This window comes from Camelina sativa, chromosome 3 (assembly GCF_030686135.1).
Source record: "Camelina sativa cultivar CO46 ecotype springtype chromosome 3, ASM3068613v1".
Lineage (NCBI taxonomy): Eukaryota > Viridiplantae > Streptophyta > Magnoliopsida > Brassicales > Brassicaceae > Camelina > Camelina sativa.
Genome location: NC_141882.1, coordinates 30537633 through 30562472, shown reverse-complemented (window position 1 = coordinate 30562472; position 24840 = coordinate 30537633). Strand labels below are relative to the sequence as shown.

Genomic DNA, 24840 nt, shown 5'->3' with positions numbered 1-24840 from the left:
ATATATATATATATATAATAATTAAAAACTATAAAAATAATTAAAAAACAAATTTTTAAAATCACAATCTTTCACTTTCCTAGATTATCGAAATAACAATCTAGATTGACGATTGTTTTGTTAAATGGTATTTTTTAAAGTCAAAAATATTAATTTAAATATGTAAATTGAATAAATATAATTCTTTTTTTAGTTTTCCATCTCCTTCATCTCCTATTTTATGGCCGAACAATTTTCAGCCAAAAAATGCAATTTTCCAGCTATATGGTGGAACCCAATAAATTTAGGTTGAAAACATTTTTATCTTAAATGGTTAGTTTTTATCTTAAACAATTTTCCAGTACGTTCAACTCATTCAATGAGATTGAAAAGTACAACTATTTTTTATAATTATTTTAACTTACTCTAACGTAGAATGAAAATAAATTTTTATAATCTTATCAAGTGTTTATATATTATTAAAATGAAATTCAAAATTTTTTTTACATATAAAAGTTAAAAAAAAATTGGTCTTTCATTAAAAAAAATTGCCGAGGACCCTAAAAACCTTGAGCCGGCACTGTTCCTTCGGCAGTACAATATTTTGTTCTCATTATGTGATGTTTTCTTTTTTATTTATTGATCTACTTTTTCTGACTCTTTCACATGTTTTTTTTTAAAGGTTAATTAACCTTTTCACCGTTGACGAAATTTGAGGATATTTATAAGCAAATGAATGTAATAGAAAAAACAAATAATGTTGCTGAGCAACATGCGACCGGGGATTAGAGAGCATAAAAGAATCTTTGTCTAAGCGATAATAAAGTTATGAACATTGAAACTTGAATTATTTAAATTTACTTAAAAACCGTGGATGAAACGCCAAGCTGGCTCTGATCCCTCTGACCATTTCACATTGTCCTCTCTTTAAACCATTTTTTAAAATTATTTTCTTGGAGTTTCCACCAGATTCCTTTTTATTTTTCTTACTACCATTTTTTACAATCCATTTCAAATTGTAATTTATTTATCAATTTCCATCAATATTTGGGGTCCTATGCAAAACTTGGTTCAAGTCATTTTCAATATCGCATGTCTATATTCAATTCTACACCTAAGATATAGGGTATTCATGTACCATTTATATTTTAATATATACTTTAACAAAAATATTTAGAAAAGGTTTTAAAATAAAAATATTTTTAATAAAAAAGGAGCGATATTCGTCATAAAAGGAATTAGTTTTGTTATTTTTATTGGAAATAATAATTCTAGAGAGAGAAAGGGTAAAAAAAGTAATTAAAAAATAGATAGATATGGCCATATGGGGAGATAGATGATGGGGGAAAGTGAAGTGATAAGAGAGAGAAAGTGAAAGCCTCTTTTGTGTGTGAATTGAGAAAGAGAGAGAGAGAGAGAGACGAAGTAGAACAAAGTTTGGATTTTGATCTGTGTGGTTTGGATTATTGCGAGAAAACTAAACCAGACCCACCTTTCAATCTTTGTCCCTAACCAGTTACAACATTATCATTTGATTCTCCTGCTGTGTGAGCGCTTCTCTTCTTCTTCTCCTTCTCCTCTTTAAGGTTTCTTTTTCTTTTTTTGGGGGGTTCTGAAGCTTCAGTAGAGACGAAAAGAGTGCTTTTTTTTTTTTGGCGACAATGGAAGGAGGAGTGGTGCGTATTAGCACGGTGAAGTTAGCTATAGCGTGTTTATTTCTTTGCGGGTTCTTCTCGCTATCATGCGCCGCAAGGTCCGGCGTATCGAAGCAGAAGTTTGAAGTAAAGAAGCATTTGAACAGGTTGAACAAACCTGCTGTCAAGAGCATTCAGGTAAAAAAATCTAATCTTTCGTTTTTGGTGTTTTCTATTTGGATTGGTTTCTTCTGATTAGGTAATAAAAGGAAGTAAGGAGAAAACATTATCATAATCTGATGATTTCCTTATTTCTCTCTCCTATGACACATGATTACTTTTTTTATTTGTTCTAAAACTCTTAAATTGGAAAAAAAAATTAATAAACTTTGTACCGAGATTTCATAAAAAGTTTGAGAGTCATAATTAAGGATCTTCTCGTTTTCTCATATTACACATTACAGTTTTGAATTGCTTACTACTAAAATGTTGAAAGTTTCTGACTTTGAATGTTTATGTATATCTTTGTGTGGTTGAACAGAGCCCAGATGGTGATATGATTGACTGTATTCCTCTCTCAAAGCAACCAGCTTTTGACCATCCTTTCCTCAAAGATCACAAGATTCAGGTCTAGAGACTTAACAAAACTGATTTTTTTAGATCTGGCTTTTGTAGTTTGTGTTTTATGTAAGTGCTGATGTTTTTTAATTTACTTTGGTTTCTTTAGATGAAGCCTAATTACCATCCTGAAGGACTCTTTGATGACAACAAAGTGTCTGCTCCTAAATCAAATGAGAAAGAAGGGCATATCCCTCAGTTGTGGCATCGATATGGTAAATGTCCTGAAGGAACCATTCCCATGAGGAGGACAAAGGAAGATGATGTTTTGAGGGCTAGTTCAGTTAAAAGATACGGCAAGAAGAAGCGTAGAAGTGTCCCTTTGCCTAAATCTGCAGAACCTGACCTTATTAACCAAAGTGGTCACCAGGTGAGTCTAGTGTGGATCTGTAAAGTTTCCTGTTTCTTTTGTTTTTTTGTTTTGCAGATTTCTTTATCTGAGAATGTGTTCTATGTTTTGGTTTCTTGACTTGTAGCATGCCATAGCTTATGTGGAAGGAGATAAGTACTATGGAGCTAAGGCGACTATCAATGTGTGGGAGCCAAAGATTCAGCAGCAGAATGAGTTCAGTTTGTCACAGATATGGCTTCTTGGTGGCTCGTTCGGACAAGATCTTAACAGCATTGAAGCTGGTTGGCAGGTACGGCATTGTTATCTCATCAATAAACATCTAAGAAATGTGAATATGGTTTTCATGTTTAGTGTACTGATTCCTGTTGCTTTTTACTTCAGGTGAGCCCGGATCTATACGGTGACAATAACACAAGACTCTTCACTTACTGGACTGTAAGATCCTGAAACTCCCACATATTCAAGTTCTTATGGTTATGTGCTTTTTTTTTGTTTTAGCTTACGTTTCTCACTTTTTCTAACGTTGGCAATCATTTGCAGAGTGATGCATATCAAGCTACTGGTTGCTACAATCTTCTTTGCTCGGGTTTTATTCAAATCAACAGCGACATAGCAATGGGAGCAAGTATTTCTCCGGTCTCTGGATATCGTAATTCGCAGTACGATATCAGTATTCTGATCTGGAAGGTATGTTGTTGAGCCATAAAGAGAACTGAGGAAGAGATAAGTTTAATGCAGTGCAAAAGACTATGATAACTAAAATGGTCTGTTAACTTTATCACAGGATCCTAAAGAGGGACACTGGTGGATGCAATTTGGGAACGGCTATGTTTTAGGCTATTGGCCATCGTTTCTCTTCTCCTACTTGACGGAAAGTGCATCGATGATTGAATGGGGAGGAGAAGTGGTGAACTCGCAGTCAGATGGTCAGCACACTTCAACGCAAATGGGCAGTGGTCGATTTCCAGAAGAAGGCTTTAGCAAAGCAAGTTACTTCAGGAACATCCAGGTGGTTGATGGGTCAAACAACCTCAAGGCACCTAAAGGACTTGGAACATTCACTGAACAGTCTAACTGTTATGATGTTCAAACCGGAAGCAATGATGATTGGGGCCATTACTTTTACTATGGAGGGCCTGGTAAAAACCAGAAGTGTCCATAAACTAGACACCAAGTAGTACTGACTCGTCTCTCGGGTCCATTTGTCTTGTGAATTCACCATGTTTCTTTCTACACACACTCACTCAATCCGCCTTCTTGGGTAGTTTTAGGGATGGTTAAAAAGTTATGTAATGGTAAAAGTTTGGTGTCTTTTTCTCCATGTAAGTAGGTGGGGAAGAGGAAAGGCGTGCTTAAGTTTCTTTGAAAACTCAGAAACTTTGGCCCTTAGTGTAATCTTACTTTGTCTCTCCTCTGTATTGTGATTTGTTTAGTCAAGTGAATGAATCTCTCTTTCTCACTCTTATTAACAAATAATTTCAGGAAATTAAAAGTAACTTTTGGCTGAATCTTCATGAAACCTACTCTCTAATTTCCTCTTTTGACAATTAGATATTTAATTTTTGTTTTCTCATCACCTTTCAGTAAATTTGATTTCACATTTAGAGAGAGAGAGAGAGAGAGAGAGAGGAAAAGGATCTAAAAGTGATAACTAATTCATGAAATGTCTCTTTGGATGATGATCTTTTTGCAAATGGGTAAATGATATTTACTTTTTTATTCCCACTTTTTCACAAAAAAGTTCCAAGGGAAAACAAGTTTAATAAATGAGCATTATGAAGTTACAAGTTTACAATTATGAACTTATGCGTTACACATTACACACATACTGAATTTACAACGTAACTTTGCTTTAACCTTCTAATGTATCTTTAGATCATAAATTACAAAAGTTTTTATTTGATAATATTTGAATATTTTACATAAGCTAATTTAAAAAAAAAAACTATCTATATGTCTAATTTTCTCCTTTTGATTATTCTAGATCTGCCTTTTGAAAATCTATATGGTCTTGTAGGTTCAGTAGACAACGTTTGACTAAATCGGCTTAAAATTGGGATTAAAGAATTTAGAAAAACGAAAAATCATTTTTTTAATAAATCAAATTTTCTACTGTATTATATAGTTAAATGATTTAAAATTTTGGTGACAGAGACATTGGTTTTCCACTTCTTTTTTTCCTGGTTATAAGCTTTGAGCCTATAACCTGAATTGACTTACTTAAACATGTTTAGTAACTATAGTATTTATATTCATGGATTAGGTATTATTTTATCAATTTTGTCTTCTTCCTTTTTTTTTCCCCATTCTCCATTAGTACTATTTGTATTGTTTTTAATCACAATATTCATATAAAAATAAAACTTATTCAATATTTTGTGTAATTAGATAACACATTATATAATTTCAGATAACAAGAAAAAAACAATTAAGAACAGATGTAACTTGTAAGTCTTTTTTTGACAAATCTTAAATTAGCTAAATCCGTATCAATAAATCATTCCATTCTCACTCACCAAATATACACTCAGAGCGTTTCCTTCACTCGATACACCATTAGTACGTGGTATGCAAACGCGCGTGTAGCCTTTGTTCGGACAGTGCTTTTAGCTTTATTTATTTTAAATTGTTTTTTATTTTTTTCCACAAATAACTTTTCTCTCTCTACAATACGTCGTCTCTTTGAGGAAGAGAGAGAGTGAGAAAAAAGGTTGTAGCTTTTTTTTTTTGTTTTTTTGTTTGTTTTGGTTGTAGCTACGGACGGGTTCACACATTCGAAGGGTAGGGTTTTAATCTCACCTTCTCTCTCTATCCATTCCCCCAAAAACCTGAGAGAACAAATTCTCTGAAGATTTTTTTATTCAAAAAAGTTTCAACATTTTTACAGAGAAAGCAAGAACAAACCCTAGAAAAAGGAAGTTAATTTCCTCTTTTCTCAAGCTCTTCAGTGAGCCCTAGCTTCGCTGTTTCTTGCTTTCTCTTTTCTTACTCTACTTTTACAGCTTGATTCCTTCTGATTTTAAAACCCTAGTGACCCAAATCTGTACCCAAGTTTGCTTTGAGGGCTGCTTAAAGTTTCGATTTTTATTAAGGGGTTCTTTCTGCTTCGATGCCACTGCACAGTAAGCTCACTTCGGTCAAGTAGGTAAAGTTTCTAAATTTTGAGCTGGATTTTGCGAAATTGAGTTTAAGCTGGTTGGGATTGAAGCTGCGCATTCTATGATTTGTGCGCAAGCTTGGGTTTTTTTAAACTTCCCTGTGATGGAATTTTGATTTCCGAGTTGCATGGTGTTGTAGGTGGGAGAAGAAGCCATGGAAGGGGATGAGCGAGGAGTCTTACTTGCTTGTGTAATTTCTGGTACCCTTTTCACGGTTTTCGGTTCCGGTTCGTTTTGGATACTCTGGGCTGTGAATTGGCGGCCATGGCGGCTTTATAGGTAAACTAACTCCATTCATATATGTTTCGGCAGCTCTAGGTGTTGTTTTTGTTGTTGTTATATATGGCGCTTCATAGAGTTACTTTTCCTGTGTAGTATTGACCTAGAGCCTTAGTTGAGTGAATGATTTTGGAATGTGTTCTATCTTTGCAGCTGGATCTTTGCTAGAAAATGGCCAAAAGTCTTCCAAGGTCCTCAACTTGATGCACTATGTGGTGTTCTATCCCTTTTTGCTTGGATTGTGGTAATATCCCCTATTGCAATCTTGATCGGATGGGGTTCCTGGCTGATTGTGATTTTGGATCGAGATATCATTGGGCTTGCGATTATAATGGCTGGAACAGCTCTTTTACTGGCATTCTACTCAATCATGCTTTGGTGGAGGACCCAGTGGCAAAGCTCAAGTATGTTTACAATCAACTATTTTTTGACTTAATCTCACAACATTCAACTGGCGTTGTATGATTGATAATAGTGGTGGCACGTAGTGGTAGTGTATGAAGTATCCGATGTATGAATGGGAACAGAGGAGAACAGACCTGACTCATCAATACTTATTGTGAATGAACTATTGAACTTCTTTCTTACATTCTCCTTTGACTAAACAGGAGCTGTCGCTTTACTTCTCCTTCTTGGTGTTGCCTTACTCTGTGCGTATGAACTTTGTGCTGTCTATGTTACGGCTGGTGCACATGCATCTCAGCAATATTCTCCTTCTGGTTTCTTTTTCGGTGTATCAGCAATTGCGTTGGCAATCAACATGCTATTTATCTGCCGCATGGTCTTTAATGGTAAAGTTTCCCAATCCTTACATGGCTTCCCAGTCCTTAATCAACATTCAATTGCGGTGTATTCAACTTGATCTGTCTATTCAATCCTTTGTAATAGCTCTAAGAAAATTTTCCATATTGATAAACATGCATACAATTTGATTTCCAACCTCAATTGAAGAAGTTGAAATTGTTCGAAATTTTTCCATCACCGCAGGAAATGGGTTAGATGTGGACGAATATGTAAGGAGGGCATATAAATTTGCTTATTCAGATTGTATAGAAGTGGGTCCTGTGGCTTGTTTGCCAGAACCACCTGATCCCAATGAATTATATCCCCGGCAAACCAGCAGGTAAGTTTTTGTTGCTCTCTACCTAGAAATTCTTTAATTCTTGGCATATCTTCTCCCTTGTTTAATGATTGTTCCTGAATTTTACAATCAACAAACTATTGTATATTTGGAATCAACCTAAATCTGAACAGGATTCAGGGCTAGTAATTTTGCCGTTACTCTCTAGCTTTTTCTTTTTTTCCCAATAGAGGTGTTATGGATGGTGTTATAATTTGTTTACTGAGTGCGGATATGTTCTTGGTCATATTTTTATCAATCAGCTGCAATTTTGGCCTACCTGTTTTGTCCCTTGAAGATCGTTTATAAACATTTTTTTCTTGCATATTTGTAGAGCTTCACATCTTGGCCTCCTGTACCTGGGTTCACTTGTAGTTCTCCTTGCCTACTCAGTCCTATATGGCCTCACAGCTAGGGAATCGCGTTGGCTTGGAGGAATTACATCAGCTGCAGTTATTGTTCTTGGTAAAAAGATAAAAATTATGTACATATATTTGGAGTAGAAGCAGGTTATTTAATTATTTCTCAACTCATCTTCGTGCTTAATATTTTCATGTAGACTGGAATATTGGGGCGTGCTTGTATGGGTTTAAGCTTCTTCAGAATCGTGTTCTGGCACTTTTTGTTGCTGGCATTTCCCGACTTTTCCTAATATGTTTTGGCATACACTACTGGTTTGTATCTGTGCTAAAAAGCTTGTTACTTATTTATAGATCTAAGGGTTGCCCCTTCATGGCATGAAAGTTATTATCCTTTCTGTTGTTGCAGGTACCTAGGGCATTGTATTAGTTACATTTTCGTAGCATCAGTTCTATCCGGTGCTGCTGTTTCCCGGCATCTATCAATAACAGACCCATCAGCTGCAAGAAGAGATGCCTTACAGAGCACAGTGATCCGCTTGAGAGAAGGTTTTCGGAGAAAGGAGCAGAATAGTTCATCAAGTTCTTCAGATGGTTGTGGCTCCAGTATGAAAAGAAGTAGTAGTATCGATGCTGGCCATGCTGGTTGTACTAATGAAGCCAATCGTAATGCAGAATTGTGCACGGCTGACAATCTAACTCGAACAGGCAGCTCTCAGGAGGGTATCAATAGCGACAAAAGTGTAGAAAGCGGAAGACCAAGTTTAGGTTTACGTAGTAGTTCATGTCGTTCTGTGGTCCAAGAGCCCGAAGCAGGAACTTCCTATTTTCTGGATAAAGCTTCTGATCAGAATAACACTCTTGTTGTTTGTTCTAGCAGTGGTCTTGATAGCCAAGGTTACGAGTCTAGCACATCGAATTCTGCAAACCAGCAGCTTTTGGATTTGAATTTGGCCCTTGCTTTCCAGGACCAGTTAAACGATCCTAGGATAGCCTCGATACTTAAAAAGAAAGCAAAAGAAGGTGATCTTGAACTGACTAGTTTGCTGCAAGACAAGGGTCTGGACCCTAACTTTGCTGTAATGTTGAAGGAAAAAAACTTGGATCCAACTATTTTGGCACTACTTCAGAGGAGTAGTTTGGATGCAGATAGAGATCACCGCGACAACACTGATATTACAATTATTGACTCAAACAGTGTTGACAATACTTTGCCAAATCAGATTTCTTTATCCGAAGAATTGAGACTCCGTGGACTAGAGAAGTGGCTTAAGCTGTCCAGACTTGTTCTGCACCATGTAGCGGGCACACCAGAGAGAGCATGGGGCCTCTTTAGTCTTGTCTTTATCCTCGAAACAATTATTGTCGCCATTTTTCGCCCGAAGACCATCACAATTATAAACTCTAGTCATCAGCAGGTGAGTTCCACTCTCTGATTCTTGTCTCTGGAACTTTTTTGGGTCTGATTTTGGGTGCAAGTTACTAACAAATTACTCGAGTGATCCTTGTATTTTTAATAAAAGTTATTTGTACCTTTACTAACTCACTTATTATCTAACTGCAGTTCGAATTTGGTTTCTCTGTGCTGCTGTTGTCACCTGTTGTTTGTTCAATAATGGCTTTTCTTCGGTCTCTTCAAGTTGAAGAAATGGCCTTGACATCAAAATCTCGCAAGGTATGGCTTGTCTCTTTAGTTTAGTATTCTCTTTAGATTATGGACAATGCAGATACCGTGTGGTGTTATAAGTATTCTAAATAATGTTATGTTTCTATGTTTTCAGTATGGCTTTGTTGCCTGGCTGCTGAGCACATCTGTTGGATTATCACTCTCGTTCTTGAGGTAATAGGGACTTTTTTTCTCTATTGGACTACCGCCACAATGGTCTCAGGATTGTGTCATTCATTGGACTTCTACCAACTTTTCTCACATTGTCACTTTTTTATGTTCTCATGCCTGCTTCAATTTTGCAGTAAATCGTCAGTACTCCTGGGAATATCCTTGACTGTGCCCCTCATGGCAGCATGCCTGTCTATTGCTGTTCCCATATGGATGCATAATGGGTACCAATTTTGGGTTCCACAGTTATCATGTGGTGACCAGACAAGAGATTCACGATCTTCCAGGATAAAGGTCTGTCTATTTTCCCTGACCTAGTTGCCTGTATCTTTCTTTGTCAAATAAATATCTCTAACTAAACTTTATTTTCATTTTAGGGGTTTATTCTTTGGATTTGTGTTGTATTGTTTGCGGGATCCGTAATTGCTCTTGGTGCAATTATATCTGCTAAACCTTTAGATGATTTGAAGTACAAGCTGTTTAGTGCTAGAGAAAATAACTTCACGTCACCATATACATCTTCCGTATACCTTGGTTGGGCAATGGCATCTGGAATTGCTTTAGTAGTTACCGCCATTCTGCCAATAGTTTCATGGTTTGCAACTTATAGGTTTTCCCACTCTTCTGCTGTCTGTCTCGTGATATTCTCAGGTAATTTTTGTTTCTGTTAGTTTGCTCACATTTGGTTGGGATTTTTTTCCTTCTCTAAGTAATTCTTGTATGCTTTTTTGTCTACTTTCTAGTTGTTCTCGTGGCATTTTGTGGAACATCATATTTGGAAGTTGTGAGATCTAGAGATGATCAGTTTCCCACAAAGGGTGATTTCCTTGCGGCCTTGCTTCCACTTGCATGCATTCCGGCGCTTCTTTCATTATGCTGTGGGATGCTTAAATGGTGCATTGACTATTTCTTCACATTGCCTATTTAATCTTACTCTCAGTTTAAATTGGATCGTCCTTTTTAATGTGTTGTGGTTGTTCTTTGCAGGAAGGATGATTGTTGGATACTATCTCGAGGGGTATATGTTTTTGTTTCAATAGGTCTTCTTCTTCTTATTGGTGCGATAGCAGCTGTGATTATTGTAGTCAAACCATGGACGGTAAGTGCAAAGTTGCTACACAATTCTCAAAGTTTTTGGCTGAACTTTCTCCATCTGATACATCTTTGTGTTTAACAGATAGGCGTGTCTTTTCTCTTAGTTCTTATCCTTATGGTGGTAGCAATTGGTGTAATCCATCTTTGGGCGTCAAACAATTTCTATTTGACCCGGAAACAGACATCCTTTGTCTGCTTTCTTGCCCTTCTTTTGGGTTTGGCCGCATTCCTTGTTGGGTGGTTTCAAGGTGAGGATTGCTTATATCTTATTGTAGACTCTTTGTAGAGGTGAGACCTACCCTAGTGAGACAGCAATTTCATAAATGCTTATTTTGCAGATAAACCATTTGCTGGAGCATCTGTTGGTTATTTTACATTCCTGTCTCTGTTGGCTGGAAGAGCATTAGCTGTGAGTTCAACAGAACTGTGGCTTTTTCTGTTTCTGTTTTCAAACGTATTAACTATATATTTATTTCTTAGGTTCTTCTATCCCCACCAATTGTGGTATATTCTCCAAGAGTACTACCTGTATATGTCTACGATACACATGCGGATTGTGGAAAGAATGTCAGGTATGTTCAGCCACTTGAGTACGCCTTATAGTATGCTATCTGCTGATCTGAAATAATGACCATAAAGGACTAAGCTGATCGACCCTCATATTCTTTTGTATTGATTGCATCGGGATTTCTTCAGTGCTGCATTTCTTGTCCTGTATGGAATTGCTTTGGCAACAGAAGGCTGGGGTGTTGTTGCTAGTCTGATAATATATCCTCCGTTCGCTGGTGCTGCTGTATCAGCTATCACCCTTGTAGTAGCCTTTGGGTTTGCTGTTTCTCGCCCTTGTTTGAGTCTTGAGGTTAGTTTTCTTGTTGCTTGAACTATTTGTTCCTTAAAATATAGATTATTGGTTCGTGATTCATTTGAATCATTTGTCTAATTCCTTCTGATGGTCTTCAGATGATGGAGGTTGCTGTACGTTTTCTTAGCAAGGATACTATAGTGCAAGCTATATCTCGATCTGCCACGAAAGTAAGTTACATTCTGATGTCTCTCTTGCAAATTATTTTGATATTCGATTGTTGGCCTTATTTCAACACATTCTCGTAATATAGAGCTCCATGGGATGTATGATTAATTAAGCCTTTTGCAACTTAATAATTACAGACAAGAAATGCTCTATCCGGCACGTATTCAGCTCCCCAAAGGTCCGCCAGCTCTGCAGCTCTTCTGGTTGGGGACCCCTCTGCAATGCGTGATAAAGCAGGGAACTTTGTTCTTCCTAGAGATGATGTCATGAAGTTAAGGGATCGTCTCAGGAATGAAGAAAGAGTTGCTGGATCGATCTTCTACAAAATGCAATGCAGGAAAGGATTCCGTCATGAACCACCTACAAATGTAGATTACAGAAGAGACATGTGTGCCCATGCAAGAGTTTTGGCGCTGGAAGAGGCAATTGATACAGAATGGGTGTATATGTGGGACAAGTTTGGTGGTTATTTACTCCTACTGTTAGGTTTGACAGCTAAGGCGGAGAGAGTTCAGGTGAATCCTGATTCTAAATTTTCATATATTCTTCTCTATGTTTGCGGCAAACAGTTTGCCTAAGACGGGATTATCACGATATATAGGATGAGGTACGGTTGCGGCTCTTCTTAGATAGCATTGGGTTCTCGGACTTGAGTGCCAGAAAAATCAGTAAATGGAAGCCAGAGGATAGAAGACAATTTGAAATTATCCAAGAGAGGTACAGGTTTCTTTTAATAAAGTGGTTTGATGAAGCTAAACACTTGCACTGTTGCCTATCATTTTTTTTTTTGTGTCGTGAACTTTAGTTATCTGAGAGAGAAAGAGATGGAAGAGGAAATACTTATGCAGAGACGTGAAGAAGAAGGCAAAGGTAAAGAAAGAAGGAAAGCTCTGTTGGAGAAGGAAGAGCGCAAATGGAAGGAAATCGAAGCTTCCCTTATTCCATCTATTCCTAATGCTGGTAGCAGAGAGGCAGCAGCCATGGCAGCTGCAATACGTGCTGTTGGGGGTGATTCTGTCCTTGAGGATTCCTTTGCAAGAGAGAGAGTCTCGGGTATTGCACGTAGGATACGCACTGCTCAACTAGACCGACGTGCACAACAGGTTAAAAAATGATTTATATATATATTGCAAGTGTACTTTCTTATCATGCTGATTACTGAAGAGTTAACTAAGAAAAGTTATTACCAGAGTGGAATATCTGGGGCAGTTTGTGTTCTTGATGATGAACCTATCATAAGTGGTAAACATTGCGGCCAAATAGACTCGACTGTCTGTGAAAGTCAGAAGATTAGCTTTTCCATTACAGCAATGATCCAATCCGATTCTGGACCTGTATGTCTTTTTGGCACTGAATTTCAAAAGAAAGTATGTTGGGAGATTCTGGTTGCTGGTTCTGAGCAAGGTATCGAGGCTGGCCAAGTTGGGCTTAGGTTGATAACAAAAGGTGAGAGACAGACAACCATTGCTAGAGAGTGGTATATTGGTGCAACCAGCATAACTGATGGAAGGTCTAAACTCTTTTCCCCCTCAGTTTCCTTATTGTCAGAATTTATTTCTAGGATTTTTGTGATGTATATTTCTCATTATCTGGTTTGACAAAAGTTTCGGATTTTATCATGGATTTCTGTTGTATTAATATTTGTTTGTGGTTTCAATCACAGGTGGCATACAGTGACAATCACAATTGACGCTGATGCGGGGGAAGCTACTTGTTACATAGATGGTGGATTTGATGGCTACCAGACTGGGTTACCTCTAAGTATTGGTAGTGCCATTTGGGAACAAGGAGCTGAAGTATGGTTGGGTGTTAGGCCACCTATAGATGTTGATGCATTCGGGAGATCGGATAGTGATGGAGTCGAATCAAAGATGCATATAATGGATGTTTTCCTTTGGGGAAAATGTTTAAGTGAAGACGAGGCTGCTTCTTTGCATGCAGAAATTGGCATGGCTGACTTGGACATGATTGATATGTCTGATGATAATTGGCAATGGACAGATTCACCCCCCAGAGTATGTTTCCTCCTGTTGAATGCTAGCATATTTTTTTGCAGTCCGATGTTTGTGGAGGCTAATGTTAGAGCTATACTAATTTATGTTGGTTAATTTTACCAGGTCGATGGTTGGGATAGTGATCCTGCCGATGTTGATCTCTATGATAGGGATGACGTAGATTGGGATGGACAATATTCCAGTGGGAGGAAAAGAAGATCAGGTCGGGATTTTGTAATGAGTGTTGATTCCTTTGCTAAGAGATACAGGAAACCCAGGATGGAGACAGAAGAAGATTTAAATCAAAGAATGCGTTCAGTTGAGTTGGCTGTCAAAGAAGCTCTCTCTGCACGAGGCGATAAGCAATTTACTGACCAGGAATTTCCTCCAAATGATCGCTCTTTATTTGTGGATACACAGAATCCCCCTTCAAAATTGCAGGTAGGGATTGTGAAATTTTTCTCCTTTCTTCTGTTTTTTAGTTAAATATCCTCACTCCTTAAAGTGATTGTATCTGGATTCTACCAAAAAAAGTGATTGTATCTGGACACAGAATCCGCCTTTACATAGATCAAGTAAAGTTAATTTCAGGTTGTTTCTGAATGGATGAGTTTGTCATAATTTCAGGTTGTTTCTGAATGGATGAGACCTGACTCCATTGTGGAAGAGAACGGTAGTGATTCCGGTCCCTGCCTGTTCTCTGGGGATGCAAATCCTTCAGATGTTTGCCAGGTTTGATCAATTACTTTTATTTACCGTCTTGTATGCATGTCATTCAGAATGATCCTAGAGATTTATTCTTGCGACTGGGTTACTTGTTCTATAGGGTCGTTTGGGGGATTGTTGGTTCTTAAGTGCCGTTGCAGTTTTGACAGAGGTTTCACGAATATCTGAAGTGATCATTACTCCTGAATACAACGAGGAAGGGATCTACACTGTTCGTTTTTGTATTCAGGTTCCTGTCTCAAACATTCTTTCAAGGGCACTGCTTTCCTCTTGATTGTAGATTCATGCAGATTCTTCTATGATTTATGTACAATCAGAGGATTCAAGTTTGATTGCTTTCTCCTTGCAGGGTGAGTGGGTTCCTGTTGTGATCGATGACTGGATCCCATGTGAATCACCTGGTAAACCAGCCTTTGCTACTAGCAAAAAGGTCAATGAACTCTGGGTCTCCATAGTGGAGAAAGCATATGCCAAGCTCCATGGTTCTTATGAGGCACTGGAGGGGGGACTGGTTCAGGATGCTCTTGTCGACCTAACCGGAGGAGCTGGTGAGGAGATTGACTTGCGGAGTGCTCAAGCACAAATAGATCTTGCAAGTGGCAGATTATGGTCTCAATTGTTACGCTTCAAACAAGAGGGGTTCTTACTTGGTGCTGGAAGTCCATCTGGATCTGATGTTCATGTATCTTCCAGTGGCATTGTGCAAGGGCATGCTTACTCCGTCTTACAGGTATTTGTCTTTGGTTGCATTTGTATTTTGTAATGTGCAATTTAACATACTTACTGTCTTTCTTCAGGTGAGAGAGATCGATGGGCACAGACTTGTTCAGATCCGAAATCCATGGGCCAATGAAGTTGAATGGAATGGTCCCTGGTCAGACTCATCCCCAGAGTGGACTGATAGGATGAAGCACAAGCTGAAGCATGTTCCACAGGTAGTTTCTCGTGCTTCACTTCTTAACGGCTCATTCCTTGTGGTCCTTGAATTCTCTTAGCCGATTACGGGGCCGATGTTTTAGAAGCTGGTAAAAAGTTTGCTTTACTGTTTATATGGGGACACACATGGACAACAAAAACATAGTGCTCACAAACACATAATTGCGTGTAAATATATGTAATTATGCTATGGTTTGATTCAGTAAAGTATATTGTGTACTGATCCTGTGCATTCTATGTTTAACAGTCAAAAGAAGGTATATTCTGGATGTCTTGGCAAGACTTCCAGATTCACTTCAGATCAATATATGTTTGTCGGGTTTACCCCCGTGAGATGCGCTTCTCCGTACATGGTCAATGGCGAGGTTATAGTGCCGGTGGCTGCCAAGATTATAGCTCATGGCATCAAAATCCACAATTCAGGCTGAGGGCGACTGGTTCTGATGCATCTTTTCCAATTCATGTGTTCATCACCTTAACTCAGGCACATGCTTATCCCTTGATGGAAACCTGTTCTTTCTATAATTCTTATGTAACTATCTTTGGCTCATTCTCCCTATGTTACTTACAGGGCGTAGGTTTCTCAAGAACAACTCCTGGATTTCGCAACTACCAATCAAGCCATGATTCACAGTTGTTCTATATCGGAATGAGGATTCTTAAAACTCGTGGACGTCGTGCTGCTTATAACATATTTCTTCATGAATCTGTTGGTGGAACAGACTATGTGAATTCCCGGGAGATATCATGCGAAATGGTTCTTGATCCTGATCCGAAGGGTTATACTATTGTCCCGACCACTATACACCCCGGGGAAGAAGCACCTTTTGTCCTTTCAGTCTTCACAAAAGCATCCATTGTTCTTGAAGCTTTGTAGTGCCCGTATAGTCAGATGGCTCTCTCCTTCCTTTTCACCAACCGGCATGCCATATATCGTCCAAGTGCTTGTGTTGTTTAAGGAACCAGACGGCTTATGTCTCAATGTTAAGACTTGTTTTCCCACGATAAACGCAACATTAGAGAAGGTAATTTTCTTTTACCTTTCTGCAAGGGTCTTTTCACTCAGTATTCCTCCTCAGTCTGCCTTAACTCTCTCTTTAGCAGCCCCTGATCTGATACCTGGCCATCACATTATCTGGCGAACCTTTGAGGTCTTTGGGATGAAATCTTTTAGCTATTGTCCTGATTTGCACTGCGAAGCTTACTGCGGAGAGGATAAATTGCACTGGAGAAAGCACTTTTAAGGCATGGCTCACCGGCATTCATCTCGATCTTGAGACACGCATCAAATGTACATTTGTAGGTATTGTGACAAGTACAGATTTATCAAATGTAGAATAACTACCTCATAACTGAGTAAAGGAGAGAAATAGGAGAGTTGTGACTTTTTAGGTAAAGGTTTGGTACTCGGTAGTGGTAGGCTGGTAGCTGCAGTTTTGGTTGGTGTATTGTAATATTCAGACACTAATCTGTATGCAGATTTCGTTTCCACTCTAATATATGAGCACTCTTTCTCTCTCGTTCTCTTTCACTATATCTCTCTTCTAACCTGGCTTTGGAGTTCTCGTTACACTCGCTCATACATGCCCAAATGAAGATTCTAGAACCTCTCAACATGAAGCGCAGTTTTGTACATGATTTCTCTATGTGCAGATCAACAAGTAAAACAAGCAAAAGGTGAGAAAAGAGACGGATAAAGAAGATAGATGAGCTTTGAAAGTAAAACATCAGCAAAAATACTAGTGCCTCATATTTAACTTGTAGTAATGAAGAGAGGCATCTGAAAATGTGATGAAAAAGCGAAATACATCCTTTCTACTTCTCGCCAAAATCTTAAAATATCTCTTTTAAGTTCTTTTCTTCGACAATTCTTCACTCTGAATCGCTTTCCATGCTCCCCATTGCCTTCAATCCTCTTGGTCTCTACATCACAATATGAATGTATCACACATCTTTACTAGTACATCAACATTCAACATCATCATCCACAAAGAAACATATAGAGAAAAATCTGATACCTTCTTTGAAGTCTTTTTCTCTCTTACTTCATATCTCTCTTTGCACAAATCTGATAACCAAGCTCCTGGACTCACCAGCTGCATAATGCCTAGTCATGAGATGAAAGAAGTTATGGAGAACACAAATGATGAGTTTATAAAGGGACTCACAAGCAACGTCTTCTGGACCAATTTGGCTCGTTTCTTAGGTCTTTGAGGAAGCTTGCAACCTTTCATAGCCAAGAAATCTTCTTCCTTCTCTTTATTTGACAAAGTTATAAACAACTTTGGCCACACATGCTTCTTGGTTTCTTTCACAGGTTCCTTAATAATTTTCCCACTGTCATCTATTCCCATCGAACCCCTAGTTGTATAATACCTATCTTCCTTCTCAGGTGACGCCACAAAAGATCTACGCACATTGACTAGTGAATCTGTGATCCTATCGCCGCAGAAACATAACAATGTTTTTACATCAAAAACTTGTAAAAAATAACTCACAAACAAACCATTTCATCCCACTTTTTTTTTTTTTTATCGAATCAAACTTACTTGTTTGGGCGGTTAAGATGTCGAGAAGGAGAGCCTCTCTCAGAAGAGACAGCACGGGAAATGAGTTTACGCTTAGTCAAACAATCAGTTGAGTTGCCATTTGTGAGGCTTTGATCTTTCTTCACTTTCATACACCTAACTCGTTTTCTCTCTCCCCATTGCAACACAAAATCAGCCTCTGTGGTTCCACTACCTCTTTGTCCCTTTACCTCCTCCATTACACAACACGAACTCTCTCTCTCTCTCTCTCAACCTTACACAACCAACAAAAAGATAGATAAGCCCAGTCATTGAAAACTCTTCCAGAAATAGACCAAACAAATCTAGAATAACCACTAGAGAGAGTTTTTGCTTTTTCTTTACAGATTAAATGCACACAAAAGGAGGAAAAAATATCCATTAACATTTTTGTTAACAATCAAATACAAGTTTCTGATTTCTAACAACCAATTGAAACAAAACCACATAACATTATTATCAGAAAAAAAAAAAAAAAGGCGAATCCGACCTAACTTGTAGAAAACAAGACTCACTAACCTCAAGATCTGCAACTTAAACTCAGCTACTTAGCTTCCAGAATCACCCTACAAAGCAACAATATCCAAAAACAGTAAAAAGAAATCAGAAAAAAGAGAGTAAAACCTATAAATCAGATAAGTGTTTCTTCAATAAAAATATAAAACACAACCACCATTGTATTACATCGGCAATCAAATAAATAAAAGAGAAGAGAGACACTTACAAAGAGTGAAACCAACAAAAAGAAGAAGACAAGAAACTTTGGATGAAAATTTAGGTTAAATGGAGAAGAAAATAAACAAATAAAGTTGTTCCTTTTTTCTTCTATCGGAAGGTAGATAGATATTCAAAACTACACAATATTAAAAATCTGGATTTTTTTTTTTTTAATATCTCGATGAAACCAGAAGATCGAAAACACTGTTTGTTTATCTATCTTCTTCTTTAAAACACAGACACAACACAGAGAGAGAGAAGAAATAAAATAAAATAAAAACTGCTTACCCTCTCTCTGGTCTGGTCCTTTACTGCGACGCTCTTCACCTTTTTTTTTGTTATTATTATATTTGTTTTTTTAATATGTGATTTTATAACAACCGTCCGATACAAAATGGACGGCGAGATGGGCTTCTAAAAGTTGAGAAGACTTTAGCCTGTTGTGTTTTTTGAACAGAGAACTCGTTATGGATAATAACGAATCGTGTCACGACGCGTGTACTGTTTTGTTCGAGTACACGGTGATACGGGATTCACTGGATGATAATCACCCAAGTCTGGCGAGAAGATCCAAAATAAGATTTTGCGTTAAGACAGTAGTAATTAAAAAGAGATACACACACAGTGTTTTGTCCCACGCGCCAGTGACATTTTGATTTAGATCAGATTTGACCTAAATTGCCTTTTGGACTTTAGGTGAGCATGGGATTAAATTCAAACCCGCTCATTTCAAAAACTATACTAGTTCTAGTGAGAGGCTCAACTTGGTGTGGAGCTTTGGTTATGTTTGGGTTAAGTTTCTCTTCCTTCACTATTTCTCTTTGTTAGTTTGGGTGCACGTTTGGTTATGTTTAGAATAGCTCATCTAATAGTAAGCTTTTTTTAGCTTAACTACTTGTTTGTTGTGGCGTTGAAAGGTTAAAGTGGATATCGATTATCATACATCGTGGAAGACCTTTAACAAAACACTTATAAAGAAAGATGCACCTGATGCGTACAAAGCCAAATTTCATTATCTTGTTATGGCCATTTGTGTTGAAGTCCGTTATCATCTTTTGGTATGTAGGAAATCTTTATGGTTTTTTTAGAGTTAAATCAGTCCCAAAACAAGATGTTTTTGGCTTAAGCAATATATCTCTATCTTTTTATAGATGTAGATTATGGTTAGATCATTGTATCTCTGTAATTTCATTCTCTTCTTTTATCTTGTGATTAGTAATATTTTTGAAAGAAAGTGAGAGGCTCAATTCCTAGAATCTATTTTTTTCCTTTTTTCAACCACATATTAGTTAAAATAAAAATTCATAATTAAAAGCCGAAACTTCTTTTATGTCCCTAAAATATAAAGTTGAGGAGAGCAGTACAAGACATCAACTTGGGTGCTAATGAAGAACCAATTGCCATTCCGGCAGCGGTGGTGGCAAGGGCTATGGAGGAGAACAGATTCATCCTGATGGGGAGACCGGTGATGCCACGCCGTCAAAATCTCCGAGCAATTATTGCTTCCATGCCTAGAATTTGGGGTCAATCTGGGGTTGTTCATGGCAGAATCATGCCGAACAATCAATTTCAATTTATCTTCCCCTCTGAAGAGTCAATTGAAACGGTGATACGACGTGGTCACTGGGCCTTCAATGATCGAATGCTGATCCTCCAAAGGTGGACTCCTCTCCAAAATCCTCCATTGCTTCCACTCGTTCCTTTTTGGATACAAATCAGAGGTATCCCATTTCAGTTTCTCAATCAAGATGTTGTTGCCTGTGTGGGTCGTGCACTTGGAAATTTGTTGGAAGTGGATTACAATGTAGAAGCAGTAGCAAGGATAGAGTTTGTCCGTGTGTGTGTCAATTGGAATGTTGAACATCCACTTTGGTTCCAGAGGAACTTCCAGTTTCAAGTCGGCATCAACACCCTACTTCGGTTCCGATATGAAAGATTAAGAGGTTTTTGCGAGGTTTGTGGCATGCTCACCAATGATTCTGGAGCATGTCTTATTCAAAATGGGGGAAATGAGGGAGGTGAAGAATCGGATGATGATGATGAAGACATACCACCAGTTATGGAGCCTCATAACCAAGGAGTGGTGATTCGTGAGATTGAAGATGGAGAGGAGAATTTGGAAGCAGAGGAAAATGAACCAGACAATGCTCAACCAATTGTGGAGGAAGAAGAATCCCCTCGATGACATTGATCCAAACCATGATGCTCTGGCCCACATAGCAGGAAGAGATGAGGACAACTCGATCTATAATATTTTCAGAGGAGAGATGGAGAGGATCACACCAAGGATCGATGTCATGCAAGCAACAATGGATCTACAAGAGACAAGTGGCCGAGATAAAGGTAAACGTAAGCTTGCTGTGTACCTAGAGCAGACAGAATGAAAAACAGATGGGGAGGGAAAGAACAGTGAGAAAGGTGAAGGTAGTGGTTCCTCTCGAAGGAACAACCAGTGTAGAGGCGCGGTGGGCCCTAAACCACCAGCTCCAACATGATTACAGCATGTTGGAACTGTCAGGGTCTGGGCATAGATCCTACAGTTCGACGCCTTAAGGAGATACAAAGGAAGTATCTCCTGGACATGATATGCCTAATGGAAACAAAGCAAGATGATGAGAAGATTCGTGAAGTTGTTGGTGAATTAGGTTATTCTAGCTTTGTAACAGTTCCTCCACAGGGTATGAGTGGTGGGATTGCAATATTATGGAAAAGCTCTGCTTCAGTTTCTGTTATTTCCCTTTCTGCTAACCTTGTAGATATGCAAGTTACTTTCAATGGAATCATTTTCTATTGTTCCTTTGTCTACGGTTATTCAGAGGCACGATTGAGAAATGTTCTATGGCAACGATTGACGAGTATATCAGAGACACGACATGATCCATGGTTTTTAATGGGGGATTTCAATGAGATAACATGTAATGAATAAAAACATGGAGGACCTAGAAGACCAGAAAGATCATTTGAGGACTTTAGAAGGATGATACATGACTGTGATCTTTGTGACTTAAAGGCAGAAGTAAACAGATTCTCATGGACAGGCAAACGTTATACACATGACGTTTGGTGTTGTTTGGACCGTGCAATGGCTAACTCAGAATGGATGGCCCTATTTCCATCGGCACAAGTTGAATTTCTACCTTTTGAAGGTTCAGATCATAGGCCTTTGGTTGCTAGTATCTGCCCAATGATAAGGTATAGATCGAATACTTTCCAGTATAATAGCAGAATGTTTCAGAGAGAGGTTCAGAGATAAGATTGTTGATGCTTGGAAATCAGATAATGTTGCCACAAATTTATGTGATAAGATTAGAAATAGTCGGAAGCATATGGCGAAGTGGAAAAGAGAAAACAAATTAAATGCTTTAGTAAGGATTGGTGTATTGAAAAAAGATTCAGTTCATGTGATAACAGTGGGGCACCCTACACAAGATGTTAACAGGATCAAATCTGAGTTAAACTCTGCTTATCATGAAGAGGAACAGTATTGGAGAGTTAAGAGCCGAAATACATTGATGACATCTGGTGATCGAAATACAAAATTCTTATATGATGTTACTAAACAGAGAACTGCAAGAAACAGATTGATGTCAATTGAGGACGACAATGGACTGGTTTATAGGGGTGATGAGGATATTGGGCACATTGCAGAAGGCTATTCTACTAGTCTCTTCCGTACAACAAGAGATGCTAATGAAGATTACACATATGTTTTTTCTGAATTCAACCCAATGGTTACGCAAGAAATGAATGAAAATCTTCAGAGGATGGTAACAGAGGATGAAATCCAAAAAGCAGTCTTCGATATAGGATCACATAAAGCACCTGGGCCAGATGGAATCTCTGCAGCTTTTTATCAACAATTTTGGGAAGATATTAAAGAAGTTGTCATTACAGAAATCCGGCATTTCTTTGAAGATGGAGCAATGCGAGGTTACAATGAATCACACTAATCTCTGTCTAATACCAAAAATAGATGTCCCACAAACCATGAGTGATATTAGGCCTATTGCACTCTGCAATGTCAGCTATAAAATTATCTCTAAAATACTGGTTAATAGATTAAAGGGTCATCTAGATTCTATCATCTCTGAAACACAAGCTGCTTTTATCCCTAGGAGAAACATAATGGATAATGTGATAATTGCTCATGAAATGTTACATTCTTTGAAGAAAAGAAAGAGATGGGCAAATTCGTATATGACAGTGAAAACTGATATATCTAAAGCCTATGATCGCATGGAGTGGCAGTTTATTCGTGATACAATGCAGCACATGGGTTTTGGTCATATTTGGATTAATTGGTTAATGCAGTGTATAGAAACAGTTCAGTTCTCGGTATTGATTAACGGTTCGCCAAAAGGATTAATCAAGCCAGAGAGGGGAATAAGACAAGGAGATCCGCTATCACCTTATATTTTCATACTATGTGCAGAAGTCTTAAGCCACCTACTTCAGAAAGCTGATAGAGAAAATAAACTGAAAGGGATGAAGATAAGCACAACTGGACCTACTCTCAACCATCTGTTGTTTGCGGATGATGCTTTGTTTTTTTGCCATGCTCACCAAAAACCTTGCTCAACGATCATGAAGGTACTCTCGGATTATGAACGTGTTTCGGGTCAAGCAGTAAATCTCAACAAGTCAGCAATAACATTTGGATCAAGGATTAAAGACCATGTCAAAACAAGACTGAGAAATATCCTAAATATACACAATGATGGAGGTTGTGGTAAGTATTTGGGACTACCATAACAAATAGGAAGACAAAAGAAGGATGTATTCAGATATGTTGTGGAGCAAGTCAAACAGCGAACAAACGGTTGGTCACATCGATATCTAACTCAAGCTGGGAAAGAAATACTTTTCAAGACAGTAGCAATAGTTATGCCAGTTTATACCATGAATGTCTTTAAACTACCAAAAGGAACCTGTGAGGAAATCAGTAGTGCAATTGATAAGTTTTGGTGGAGTAAACAAGGAGGTCATAGATCAACACATTGGTTTTCCTGGGACAGAATGAGCATTTCAAAAACAGAAGGAGGACTCGGATTCAGAGATTTGGAGAACTTTAATATAGCAATGCTGGGAAAGCAAGTATGGCGAATCATCCAGGCTCCACAAAGTTTGCTGAGTAGATTCTTAAAAGCAAGGTACTACCCTGATTCAAATATCTTTAATGCGGGTAGTGGTAATAAACCATCTTTCATTTGGAAATCGCTTTTGGAGGGTCGGGAATTGATAAAGAGTGGAGTGAGAGTTTTATTAGGAAATGGTCAGACTACTAATATATGGAATGACCCTTGGTTAATAACAACTCCACCAAGACCACCACGAAGAAGAGACAACACTATCACGGATTTAACTACTGTTAATGAGCTCTTTCTTGAGGAGCTTCCACATCGATGGAATGTGAATCTGTTACAGGATTTATTTACCGATGAAGATGTACAACAAATTGTTCAAATTAAATTAAGTCCGTCGGAGCATCCAGATCTTTTGGGGTGGCACTACAATGATTCGGGTTTGTACACAGTCAAATCAGGGTATTGGTTATCATGTCAGTTATACAGAAATCACGAACTTTGGCCAATCCCAGGATTACAACAACACAAGAATGCTATTTGGAAACTACAGACAACTCCTAAACTAAAACATTTCTTTTGGAGAATGGTTTCAAGAGCATTACCAACTGGATCAGAATTAGTATGTCGTAGGATAACAACAACAGCTCTCTGCAAACTATGTCAACAAGAACAAGAAACTCCAGAGCATTTATTTTTTAACTGTCAGTACGCGCAAGAGATTTGGCGACGGCATCATACTCTCAGTCGGGTTTTGTATACAACAATGCCATCATTTGAATCAAAATTCCAAGCAATACTGGATTGGCATAATGATAACACACTGAGTCCATTAAAAAGACACATACCATTATGGGTCTTATGGAGATTGTGGAAGAGCAGAAACACATTTATTTTCCAAGATAAACAAGGAACATGGCAAGAAGATTTGAGTTTCGCGGTTGCAGATGCAAAGGAATGGACAGATATTTGGTCAGAAGAAATAGAGAGAAGACGGATCAAACAAGCAAACCAAAGTAAAGGATTTACTCGATCACAGTGGAGTAAGCCACCCCGAAGGATGGTTAAATGCAATTATGATGGCACCTTTAATCAACCAATCACTGAAGGACAATCAGCTTGGATTGTTAGAGATGATAGAGGGTTCTTTTTATTGGCAGGACAAAATAGAAGACCTCCTGTTAACAGTCCCTTAGAAGCGGAACTCCAGAGCTTAATAGCAGCTATGCAACAAATCTGGATAAAAGGATACCGTCATGTCATATTTGAAGGAGATAATAAAAAGTCTAAGACCTAGCAAATGGTACTTCAATGAGTTACAGAGTCCATAATTACAATAGAGAAATCAATTATTGGAA

General features: G+C 38.1%; 5 protein-coding genes across 11 annotated transcripts in view; 4 read left to right on the top strand and 1 right to left on the bottom strand.

Moving 5' to 3' along the window:
- Window positions 1–4044, top strand: part of LOC104778406 (protein neprosin) — a 648080-nt gene extending 644036 nt beyond the window's left edge. Inside the window, exons 1-7 of one of the 2 annotated variants that reach the window (XM_019243991.2) lie at window positions 884–1811; window positions 2155–2241; window positions 2341–2601; window positions 2708–2872; window positions 2965–3018; window positions 3124–3270; window positions 3368–4044. In XM_019243991.2, coding sequence (XP_019099536.2) covers window positions 1641–1811; window positions 2155–2241; window positions 2341–2601; window positions 2708–2872; window positions 2965–3018; window positions 3124–3270; window positions 3368–3745 — 1263 coding nt within the window. In that variant the 5' untranslated portion in view covers window positions 884–1640 and the 3' untranslated portion in view covers window positions 3746–4044. Of the gene's footprint in view, window positions 1–883; window positions 1812–2154; window positions 2242–2340; window positions 2602–2707; window positions 2873–2964; window positions 3019–3123; window positions 3271–3367 lie in introns of those variants that run through there. The other variant, XM_087508993.1, reaches the window with a different exon arrangement.
- Window positions 4045–5215: 1171 nt separating this feature from the next.
- Window positions 5216–16637, top strand: LOC104778404 (calpain-type cysteine protease DEK1). 3 transcript variants are annotated; one of them, XM_087507163.1, is made up of 32 exons: window positions 5216–5728; window positions 5881–6020; window positions 6174–6424; window positions 6629–6811; window positions 7008–7143; window positions 7475–7605; window positions 7700–7814; window positions 7909–8917; window positions 9064–9174; window positions 9281–9339; window positions 9471–9630; window positions 9714–9987; window positions 10080–10230; window positions 10324–10435; window positions 10514–10679; window positions 10770–10840; window positions 10912–11003; window positions 11128–11290; window positions 11392–11463; window positions 11599–11976; window positions 12063–12178; window positions 12267–12564; window positions 12652–12971; window positions 13125–13476; window positions 13579–13896; window positions 14083–14187; window positions 14282–14410; window positions 14531–14911; window positions 14979–15116; window positions 15365–15601; window positions 15689–16142; window positions 16222–16637. In XM_087507163.1, exons 2-31 carry the CDS (start codon window positions 5896–5898, stop codon window positions 15992–15994), a joined length of 6459 nt encoding a protein of 2152 aa, XP_087363289.1. In that variant the 5' UTR covers window positions 5216–5728; window positions 5881–5895; the 3' UTR covers window positions 15995–16142; window positions 16222–16637. The 3 variants fall into 3 exon arrangements, with proteins under 3 accessions (XP_087363289.1, XP_087363290.1, XP_087363291.1); XM_087507164.1 differs by having other exon boundaries at window positions 16219–16637; XM_087507165.1 differs by lacking the exons at window positions 14282–14410; window positions 14531–14911; window positions 14979–15116; ... (1 more) ...; window positions 15689–16142; window positions 16222–16637 and having other exon boundaries at window positions 14047–14127.
- Window positions 16638–16811: 174 nt separating this feature from the next.
- On the bottom strand, window positions 16812–18739 carry LOC104778403 (uncharacterized). Of its 4 annotated transcripts, none has more exons than XM_087507168.1 (6): window positions 18690–18739; window positions 18204–18250; window positions 17667–17919; window positions 17286–17556; window positions 17136–17213; window positions 16812–17040 (listed from the first exon to the last, which is right to left on the bottom strand). In XM_087507168.1, exons 3-6 carry the CDS (start codon window positions 17882–17884, stop codon window positions 16990–16992), a joined length of 618 nt encoding a protein of 205 aa, XP_087363294.1. In that variant the 5' UTR covers window positions 17885–17919; window positions 18204–18250; window positions 18690–18739; the 3' UTR covers window positions 16812–16989. The 4 variants fall into 4 exon arrangements, with proteins under 4 accessions (XP_087363294.1, XP_087363293.1, XP_010501145.1 ...); XM_087507167.1 differs by having other exon boundaries at window positions 17667–17913; window positions 18200–18250; window positions 18409–18719; XM_010502843.2 differs by having other exon boundaries at window positions 18409–18719.
- Window positions 18740–19755: 1016 nt separating this feature from the next.
- LOC147947906 (uncharacterized protein At4g02000-like) lies at window positions 19756–20586 on the top strand. The gene has a single exon (XM_087507491.1). The coding sequence runs from the start codon at window positions 19831–19833 to the stop codon at window positions 20584–20586; it is 756 nt and encodes a 251-aa protein (XP_087363617.1). The 5' UTR covers window positions 19756–19830.
- A 306-nt stretch (window positions 20587–20892) lies between these two features.
- On the top strand, window positions 20893–22351 carry LOC147947905 (uncharacterized). The gene is made up of 2 exons (XM_087507490.1): window positions 20893–21284; window positions 21616–22351. Exons 1-2 carry the CDS (start codon window positions 20893–20895, stop codon window positions 22349–22351), a joined length of 1128 nt encoding a protein of 375 aa, XP_087363616.1.
- Window positions 22352–24840: the final 2489 nt, after the last annotated feature.

Excerpts from the sequence above, each read along its gene's own strand:
- LOC147947905 (XM_087507490.1), top strand. The coding sequence starts at position 20,893 with ATGATTACAGCATGTTGGAACTGTCAGGGTCTGGGCATAGATCCTACA. Across the intron at positions 21,285-21,615 it reads GAGACACGACATGATCCATG|TATAATAGCAGAATGTTTCA; the intron begins GTTTTTAATGGG and ends AATACTTTCCAG.
- LOC104778404 (XM_087507163.1), top strand. The coding sequence starts at position 5,896 with ATGGAAGGGGATGAGCGAGGAGTCTTACTTGCTTGTGTAATTTCTGGT. Across the intron at positions 9,631-9,713 it reads CACGATCTTCCAGGATAAAG|GGGTTTATTCTTTGGATTTG; the intron begins GTCTGTCTATTT and ends TTTTCATTTTAG. Across the intron at positions 10,231-10,323 it reads TGCTGTGGGATGCTTAAATG|GAAGGATGATTGTTGGATAC; the intron begins GTGCATTGACTA and ends TGTTCTTTGCAG.
- LOC147947906 (XM_087507491.1), top strand. The coding sequence starts at position 19,831 with ATGGAGGAGAACAGATTCATCCTGATGGGGAGACCGGTGATGCCACGC.
- LOC104778403 (XM_087507168.1), bottom strand. The coding sequence starts at position 17,884 with ATGGAGGAGGTAAAGGGACAAAGAGGTAGTGGAACCACAGAGGCTGAT. Across the intron at positions 17,557-17,666 it reads CATCTTAACCGCCCAAACAA|GATCACAGATTCACTAGTCA; the intron begins GTAAGTTTGATT and ends CTGCGGCGATAG. Across the intron at positions 17,214-17,285 it reads TGGTCCAGAAGACGTTGCTT|CTGGTGAGTCCAGGAGCTTG; the intron begins GTGAGTCCCTTT and ends GGCATTATGCAG.